This window comes from Limulus polyphemus, unplaced genomic scaffold, assembly GCF_000517525.1.
Source record: "Limulus polyphemus unplaced genomic scaffold, Limulus_polyphemus-2.1.2 Scaffold740, whole genome shotgun sequence".
NCBI classification, from domain to species: domain Eukaryota; kingdom Metazoa; phylum Arthropoda; class Merostomata; order Xiphosura; family Limulidae; genus Limulus; species Limulus polyphemus.
The window spans coordinates 238,150-248,505 of record NW_013666350.1 but is presented as its reverse complement, the minus strand read 5'-3'; the positions used below and the strand labels follow the sequence as shown (position 1 = coordinate 248,505).

The window sequence follows — 10,356 nt, the reverse complement described above, 5'->3', positions numbered from 1 at the left end:
ACAACATTGTATTTCTCACTTTCGCCATCCATTTGCCAAAACGTTTGATAACTTAAGATACAGCTAGTTCTTCTTAATTTGCTTACTGGTTGAAAATAAGACAATATATTTCAAGTAAAACAAAGAAAGGAAGGATCTAATGGGAGACCCTGTTTCTCTGTACCAAAAAAAAAAAAAGTAGATAGCCAAAGTTAGTTTATTGCTCAGTATATATGAATTTTCTTTTTCAAAGTAATAATGATCTATTAATTTTATCAATTAAAGGAATTACCGAGGAAGAGAAAATAATAGAGAAGCGGAGTCATCGACCCTAAGAATTGGGGAGGACCTCATGATTTATTGAGGGAATTAAATGTATAATTACAATTTGTCCTATATATTATTATTTTTGTATTCTGGTCCCAGATTTGGACCTTCTCCCCCCCCCCCTTTCCGAAATTATGTAACTGCTTCTTAGGTCAAGGCTAAAATAATATAGTATGCTGTCTAATTGATGGGTTGACATTTCCTTCACGTTTCCCGTATTGATTGTTTCCTGTTGCAGAGGATTGGGACTCACAGTGCAACAGTGAGCGGCGCATACAGCTTTATAGTAAGTGTTGGTCTACCCATCGAACGAATGATTATATTTTGGAGTTCTGTAAAACGTACATCGAACGAAAAATAGCGAATGTGAAGTGTAAATAAATTGTGCACATTCATAGAATGTGATTTCACTGTCTTTTGGCTGACTGCCTCCTTAATAGAATCTAAAACTTAAAGAAAAAGAATTTAGAAGATATTGCATGGTTGCACAAAAAAGGAGGATCTTAACGCATGCGCGGTTGGTGCTCTAACTGCCGCAGTAAGAGTTAGCAGGAGAGGGAGGCTAGTTGTCAGTATAGTACACAATAACCCGCGGAACTCTAGTGAAAGATGCGTTGAGAGAATAGCTGATGAAACGTAGTGTTGATACTCGCCCTTCACGAAAGAAGATGTTTTTTTTTTAGATTCTAAATTAAATAGTTTTATTCAATAGTTATTCGAGATGCAATCTAACATCCAGACGAACAGATTTTTAGTGTCAGCGATTGCGTGCACGAGGTGACTTTTGAAGGCTGGTTCTTACACTTAAAGACACTTCTAGTTTCTGACTGTTCTGGGTGCTGTCTGACATGTGTAGTTTTCCCATCGGTCTGCTACAGCTCCCTCATAAAAAGGAATACAGCTTGGGAAGCTACCTTAGAGAGACATAATGTCAGCGCTGAGTGATTCGGAGTGGTCAGCGTCTGGTATCGTAGAGTTTCCACCCAATCTCACCCCCGAAGAACAGTGTATGAAAGAAAGAAAATGGTGGTGTTTTCTTTTATCAAGTATATTCACTTTTCTTTTCGGCTTGATTATTATTTTATTATGGCGAGCGTTTGCTTTCTTGTGCTGTCGGAAAGAGGAATCAGGGTCCAGCAGTCAGGGTTCTACCATCAAGCATCAAAAACAGCCGCAAGGTCCTTTACCCGGTCAACCGGTAGACAAAAGTCACCATGCAACAGAGATAGGTTTCATGACAGAAGCCAAAGATTGGGCGGGAGAATTGATCTCAGGCCAAACAACCACCGGAAGGATTTTGGTAAGTTGAGAAGCCGAATGAAATTAATAATTAGTTAGTTGTAAAATGAAAATAAGCTTCCACAGTAAATTTTCGAAATGAGCAAAAGAATTGTTTATAGGTTTAACATCTTTTACATAACAACTATGTAGGTTTCAAACCTTGTAATTATTAAATTTATAATTAAATTTTAAAGTGTTTCGATCGGATCCTCGCATCTTTAGCTTAATACGAATTTAACTTCAGAATAAATAAATGCAAGATTTACACAGCCTAGCATACAGTATTGATTTTATGAATATTTCATAGTGATATATCTATAATACTGAGAATCCAAGCCTGAAACGTTTATATTACGGTGATAAACTCGTCAAACCTATTTCATTGTGTAACGATTGACAGGGTAAGTTCATTTGAATTTTTATAGAAATCACAGAGAAAGAGATCTCTACTTAGAAATCGTTTAATCTATACAACATAGACTATACCACTAGGAACTACATCCAAATGTACGTGTACTTCTAACACTAGCTCTCCGCCAGAGAAAAAATTTGACGATTCGTCAAGTTTCGGTCGGCTTGCGTTGACATGCCAGGAAAAGAACATAGGAAAGCGACAGATATTTTTGTTCTCTGATCGAGTCTCCGAAACGTGTTTAGTGTTATTTGCACAGTATTTTTTTAGATGAGAAACAGTACCTTTAAATGTATGTTTCATTGGAATATAAGTTTTTAAACAGAGAATTTTTATGGTTATAATGAAAGTACGAGATGATGTGGGTTATTAAAGAGTGTGCTGTGATACAACCATATACAATACAACCATATACAATACAACCATTCCTTCTATAGATGTTGCAATTTATTTCATATATATACATATTTTTCAAGGACCCTAATTACTCATTCTAAAAAACAGCTTCCTTATCTTCGGATGTTTTTTCTTCTTCTATTTAATAAATTTACCATAGCAATGTCTTCCTTCGTAATCTTTATATATATGGGTAAGCTTTACGAGAAATTTTAAATTGCTGTTAATCAAGGCCCTTGTAAATAGCTACATTAGTAAATAATTATTATTGGTTAATATACGGAATTAATAGTTATCTAGCACCTAATTCTTCAATAAAAACAATGTTGCTGCTTTAGCAATATTGCTATTTACTAATCCGAAATTTATCTATTTATTTACGTGTGTTTAGGTATGTATGTATTATATATACTACGTGTTTCGTTTTATTACGATTTAAAGTTTTTGGAATATCTGTTTCCTCCAAGAAACTCTTCAACATATATTAGGATTTATTATACAGTGTTTAGACCTTCTCACCACTTAATACTTTGGTAAGTTAACTGAAATAAGGTAGTTCACATGTTTTCTTTATTATTTGCAGGTGAGAAATTAAATCGAATTTTACCATATTAGTGTTTATATATTATCAAGTCTTTTCTAAGACAATATTCTGCGTGGTAACAACAAGGTAGAGAAAAAAAATATGAAGGCTTCATTGTTTCGCAATAGTTGTGGCGTCCTAATTCCTACAAATAGAGTTGGAGTTCTTGGAAAATATTCCGGAATTAGGACGCCACAACTATTGCGAAACGTTATTCATGAATGGCCATTTTTTTTCTTTTTCTTTTATTATTCCTGTAAACTTCTAGTGGAGCATAGGGCCGCAACAACACCTCGCCAACGGAAGGTGTTGTTGCAGTTACTTATAGCAAGTTGGTTTTTACGGGGTGGAGTTGCTAGCCTCGCGCCCAACCCTCCTCTTTTCTCATCCTGGACTTGGGACCAGACAAAGGCGGAGGCCATTTGTTTACGACACACCAATTCTCCCACTGCAACAGACTTGAATGATGTACATTTCAGTTTCCCAATATTTATTCTTTTCTAAGTCTTAACTTGCATGGGTCAGACGTTGCCTAGTGGTTAGTGTGACCGGACTGTGAATATGAAGATTTATGGTTCGCGTTCCGTTGCCACTAAACCACTCTCCGTAGTTTGAGGCTATTAGTGTGCTATAGGAGTGAAGTAAAATCTAACTATTCGGTCAGATAAGAGTAGGACAAGAGTTGACGGTAGGTGCTGCCATTCGTCTAGCCCAGCGGTTCCCAACCTTTTCACCACCAAGGACCCCCTTTTGTTATTATTTTTCTCCCCACGGATCCCATGTTTTTTGAAAGATTCCATCTACCCAACAAACTGTTTTTCTTACTAATAATTAACTAATAATTTTTCACTATCAAATAAAAGACATATATAACTGAGTGTGCAATTAAAAGAACAGCAGAATTATAAAACTTACTTGTTTAATGAGATGGTATTATCTTCGCGAACCCCCAGGGGTCCGGGGACCACAGGTTGGGAATCACTGGTCCAGCCTATCATTCCAAAATTAGGGACAGCTATGCGAAGATAGTCTTCATATAGTTTTGGACGGAATTCCTGAAACAAACAAAATCTTAACTTTCACTCCTCGTTTGTGGCAGTATGGACCTAGGAAGCTATAAATAAATAACGTAATAATTTTACAAACAGTTAACAATAAGAGAAATGTGTGCATTATTATAGATATCATAGTTAAGGAATCAGCAGTTCTCTTATTCATCTGAAGTCTAGTTAATCGTATAAATACATTCTTATATTTGGCAGTATGGCCCTAGGAAGCTATAAATAAAGAACGCAAGCATTTTACAAACAGTTAACAATAAGAGAAATGTGTGCATTATTATAAATATCATAGTTAAGGAATCAGCAGTTCTCTTATTCATCTGAAGTCTAGTTAATCGTATAAATACATTCTTATATTTGGTAGATTATGCTGTTAGTTAGTTGGGATTTGTTCTATTTCACGAGCTTTTACTTTAACCCATGTTTACATGCCGTCCACTATCGGTGGGGTCCACACATTGCGTTATATTGATCAAGTTTATGGGTTTGCCTTTCATAACAATTATTGTAAAGAACTGGCCGAAAAATTAGGATAAAGCAATAATTTTAAAGTGAAACATATAAAAAAATTCGTCATTAATTAGTGGGATTAATCATAATATTGACAGTATTTTACTTTCGTGTATATGCGACTCATAAGGACTGAAAATGTCACTAACTACGAGGATACTCAATTGACGTTCCAGGACAGAGTGGTCACAGAAACTTTTTGTGGTGGACCTGCTACTCATAATTAATACTGATTGTTATTTAATTGTGATTTTTATTGAATAATTTTAGGAACTATTTTGGTAGACATTATTATATCTGTTAATAGGGATCTTTTAAGCAACAAAGTCGTTGACCCACAAGCAATTTGGAGCATAAATAATTCCTAAAATATGTTTAAAGCTTTAAAGATCACTCTGTAGGTTAAAAACAGGAATGCTATTAGTATGAAAAACATTTAAGACTAACATCTGTTGGTTTGTTTTTTCGCTAAATTTTCTTAATTTAATCTTTATGAAACCGTGAATGACTAGCCTATCAATTTTTAAATATTCATTTAAAAGAGGTCCCCCCTGTGGCTCAACGGTCAGTTTGAAGGCCTATAACTCTAAAATTCGGGTTCCGACACCTGTGATGGTCACGGCACAGATAGTCCATGGTTTTGCTGCTTAATAACAAACAAACAGAATTATTTATTTGATCTTGATCTTAAAAGCATATCAAAATGTCAATTGTTATTTAAAAATTTCCGTCTGACTTGATTTTTTTTTTTATCGAAAATGACGTTATGGACTCTATAAGAGCAATGAGTCGAAAGATAAAACCCGTTACGTCGTCCACTGCAGAATCCTAACCAAGAACGATTCTGCTTTATATTTTATCGATTACGACGTCAGGGCTGTATAAGAATAATGACAGGGCTCGAAATATTGTCCAATACAAGAACCAAGCCAGGAGCGATTCTTAAGAAATTCCAGTCCTCCGATGTCTACTCAGCCTAGCAGTTCAAAGAAACAACAACTAAAGACATTATAACGCATGGTATCCTAATCAAGTGATCTATATAAAAAAAACTTGTATGATAATATTATAACGTTAGTGATAACTTTTAAGAACATTGTTGCTATATTAGTCTTTTTTTCTGAGGATCGTCAAGTGGATTAACCGAACAATAATAGCAGCTCACGACTATTTGAGTGACATGCTTGATAGTTCGTTCAATGAGTCAAATTTTTGAACTTTTCTTTTATTATGGTAGAAATATTAGTGTTAGGTCTAGCTATTAACTTTAATTTTAGAATACAGTCAATAGCTCATAACTTTTCTAAACATATTTTCCAAAACTATTTATGCACTAAGTTGCTTGTGGGTCCAGAACTTCGGTGTTTACAGGATCTCTAGTAACATATGAGTCATACTAGAAAATACAACCAAAAAGTCATCAACATTACAGTTAATCCCACTAATTACAAAAGGAGACTCCTATGTATCTCACATACAAATGACAATTTTCATTTAAGTTGTTTGCTAACTTTCTTACACTAAAACTTGTAAGAGGTAAAATATAAAACTACTTACTGTGGTGTGATATTCGAATGCTAATGGTAATGAACAGAATTAAAAACAAGTTGGTAATTTTAAGGTTAACTAAACTGCACGAGGCTGTAATAAATTAAATTATTTTACTGTTAACCGATCACTTCATTTTCTCCTATTTTTTGCCAAAATTATTCTTAGATATATTAACTGAAAAATCTGCATTCACTGCATATTAACTGCACTTACTTGAAGACGTAGAAACAGTCAAAGTCTTCTCACTTTCAATTTAGTTTAGTTTGCTGTCAATCATTAGCATGTAACCACGCTCGGCCATTTTGAAAAATTCAACATTGATCATAAATGAAATGCTCAATGATCGTCTGATCGGCCTAATCAGTTGATGAGCTTCCAGGTTTAGACAGATTATTGTTTTCACAGAGTTTCGCACCCAAATTCTAGTCAGGAAAAAATATCACAATGCTAATTAATTTTTTAATTATATTTAATTAAGACATAAAGTAAATTGAGATGAAATAAACTTTTACTTTTATGATGAGTTTATTTCATTTATGTTCCCGAACATTTTATTCACACGTAGAACAATATTTGGTGCCCAGACATTACTTAGAGTCATAGCCTAAACTATTTTATCGACCATCTACTCTATAGCCACTGTGATAGTGGTCCTCTTCGGACTGCTGACTAGCAGAAATTTATTGATTACCTCTTCCTGTTTCTGGATTACCAACAAGTAAAAACTGGTCGGAGAATGTCAGAAATTCTATGTTCAAGGTCAATCGGTGAAATTTTCTCTCTGAGCGCACTTGATGTATAGTTATTATGTAGAAATATTTCAGAAATGGTGGTATATGGTTATGATATGTTTTTGTTTTAAATTGAGCATTATTACTTACATGATACGCAAGCTACCAGATGGCAACTAGAAATACTTTTATCGACGATCTTCAAAAGCTATTTTAGCACTTAAAACAAGGAAGATAGTGCTTGATCATGTTATAATGTGTAGGAGGTCAGAAATGTTGTGCTTATTATAGGTGAAAAAATCAGTCTCTGGTTAAAATATGTCTTACTGACGTTTTTGAACAAAATTATCCATTCCGGTAAAAAAATGCAAGGGTTTGTATTGCTTAAATCTAAAACTGACAATATAGAGTGATTTCAACGATAAAAATATGTAAGCTGATTGTATTATTCAACTTAAAACCCATAAAACAAAATGTTTTTACATAAACATCGTGTCAACATAAACACGACTTCATCTGCTTGACATGACGCAAAAGACATTTTGTATGACAGCTGAAACCAAGCTCAAACATATCACGTGTCGTTCGAATGCCGCTATTTGTAAGCTACAGGTAATAGGTAGATTTTTACATTGTTAAAATGTTTTACACTCAAGTCCAACGTAATTATTCGCAACTATCTTTGATAACAACAAACATGTAGCACAAAAAACATTAACTATGTAAAACCTATAATTACCATTATGAAGTAACAGCACCGTGACTTAGCCTAACATTTTCCTAATTATATAAAATGCCTGTACAAAACGTTTAAAGATAAGAAAGAGAAAATATCATTCATATGGGTACTCTAGCTCCGAAGATTCTATATTTTCTCTCTCTGTTTACAGTGTGCAGCATTTTATGTCTTTTGCTTCTTTAATAAGGTTATTTAACACTCTGATGTTAAAATGGATCATTATTTTTATGCATGTGCTTTTTCTTCATGCTCAGTCACAGATGGATTGTAATCTTCAACAAAAAACTATATGTAGGCTGTCAGAAGTGAAAAGATCATGGATCGTTGTGTTGTACTTCACACCACTGATCTTTCTATAACACCAGGTCATGAATATATTTGTTTGTAATTAAGCAGAAAGCTAAATAATGGTCTATCTGTGCTCTTCCCACCACGGGTATCGTAACCCAAATACTAGCGTTGTAAGTCCGCAGACATGCCGCTGTGCCACTAGGGGCAATTATTATCTGCCAAAGAGATTCCATAACATCTTAAGCTTTCCTACCCGATGATCTTATTCTGAAGGCGTTGGTTTGTTTTGTTGTTAAGTATAAAACTATCTGTGTTCTGCCCACTACGGATATCGAAGCTCGATTTTTAACGTTATAATCGCCCAGACTTACCCCCTTAGCCCCTGGGAGACTTCTGAAAGCGAGCACAGACATTATCGTAATAACACAATAAACAATGTGATCAACTTTAGCGATATAACTTATACTGGTTGAACCAAGAAAGGTTAAACAGACGTAGTAATATTAAATAAGTTCAACCAAAGAGGGGTGAGAAAACTTAAAAAACGTGGAGCACAGTAGATCATCTGTACTCTGAATTATTAAAACAATAGACCTATTTAATTAAACTAAGAGGGTATTAACTTTCAAGGACATGTTTCGTACACATGGGAAATGTCACAGGCAGCTACAATTATGTCATTAAGACGGTTGTCATACGCGCAGTTAAAATAATTAGGAAAATTGATATTTTTCTTGTTGGGAGATCAATTAGGCACTACAGTACCCCCAAATATGCTGAAAGATTAGCTTTAATGAAGTAATGTGATAATTTGATGCATATGCTGTTTCATGATATATGAAAAACAACTTCTTGTCTCCTTGTGTTTGCCATATTGTATGACAGCGCGCATATGTTCTAGGCAGTGAAAAATACAACAAAAACAAACTTGAAAATGCCTTTGCACTATTGCACTTTTGGCTACACTGATAAATTTGTTAATTCGTACTTGTATAAATCTAAAGTTTCTCATTAAATAAGTTTAATAGTTTTATATTATTTATTATATATTGAAATCATTGATATCTGGTAAGGGCCACATATAATTTGTATGGGCACTAACAAGTAATGTATGTAATTACAAGGATATAGGTACTGTCGTTAAATTAGGACAGAATCATTCAGACCTCACTGTGTTGCAGACAGAGAGGCTTACAGAAAACGCCATAATGAATAAATACGATGAATTCTTGATATTGATGGGCAAAAGTTTATGCTCACAGTAGTAGCTATGGGAGATAAAAATGGCAAGAGTTACAAAACAAATATTCTTAGTAGTTACGGAGACAGGAGCCACAATCTTTTACTTTCATGTCTGGCACTCATCCTGCTAAAGTAGTTACAGAGACACGAGCCACAGTCTTTTACTTTCATGCCTGGCACCCATCCCGTTAAAGTAGTTACATAGACAGGAGCCACAATCTTTTACTTTCATGTCTGGCACTCATCCTGCTAAAGTAGTTACAGAGACACGAGCCATAGTCTTTTACTTTCATGCCTGGCACCCATCCTGTTAAAGTAGTTACATAGACAGGAGCCACAATCATTTACTTTCGTGTCTGGCACTCATCCTGCTAAAGTAGTTACAGAGACACGAGCCATAGTCTTTTACTTTCATGCCTGGCACCCATCCTGTTAAAGTAGTTACATAGACAGGAGCCACAATCATTTACTTTCGTGTCTGGCACCCATCCTGCTAAGAATAATTTATAATTATAGCATTTCATACTTTCGTGGGTTAAGCTATTGAGTGGAATCAACACGATACACACAAATATCACAATATCTGGAAGAATAAACGTCCAAACGACCTGTGGATTAATACATTTTTCGAAAACAACAGAATTATATATATAAAGCTCTTGATACTTCCTTTAATAAGACATTTTGGTTTAGTCCTCAGGATTCAGAGCTTATTCATTCAGCTTTATTGCTACTATTGTCATGAAACAATGCACGGTTTGAAGTACAAAATGGCTGAAGTCAATGTTATCCTTCCCTTAAATCATGCGACCTGGAAGTGCCTTTGAATTTAAGAAGAGTAAACAGTTTTATTAACTGAACAAGTTAAACAAGGAATAAGGATGAAAACACAGAACGATATTAAACAAGCTGAACAAAGAACATTTTCTTGTTGTTTTTTAGTGCAAAGCTACACAAGTGGCTATTAGCACTTTGTTCACCGCGAGGAATCGAAACTCAGGATTTTAGCTTTGTAAGTCCATAAATTTACCCCTCTTATCATTCATTAGTTAGCCAGGCAGCGTTTATTGTTCAACTTGGGGCATGATGGTGGGTAAAACAAAATACGCGGGTTAACTAACTAATGAATTAATATTTGCTGTAAAAGTCTTATAAATGTTATAAATGTAGCTACCAGTTTAGCCGCCAATTTCGATTTCACTCCTTTAAGTCGCAAGCTCAATTTTTTTTTTCACACCTAAGGTGATTTCATT

The 10,356-nt window shown here is 34.7% G+C and overlaps 1 protein-coding gene across 1 annotated transcript in view; it reads left to right on the top strand.

The window, feature by feature from the left end:
• Positions 1-578: 578 nt before the first annotated feature.
• LOC106460285 (calcium-activated potassium channel slowpoke-like) overlaps positions 579-10,356 on the top strand; it is an 81,127-nt gene continuing 71,349 nt past the window's right edge. The window contains exon 1 of the mRNA XM_022386956.1: positions 579-1,606. Within this exon, the coding sequence (XP_022242664.1) occupies positions 1,235-1,606 (372 nt within the window). The 5' untranslated portion in view covers positions 579-1,234. The remainder of the gene's footprint in view (positions 1,607-10,356) is intronic.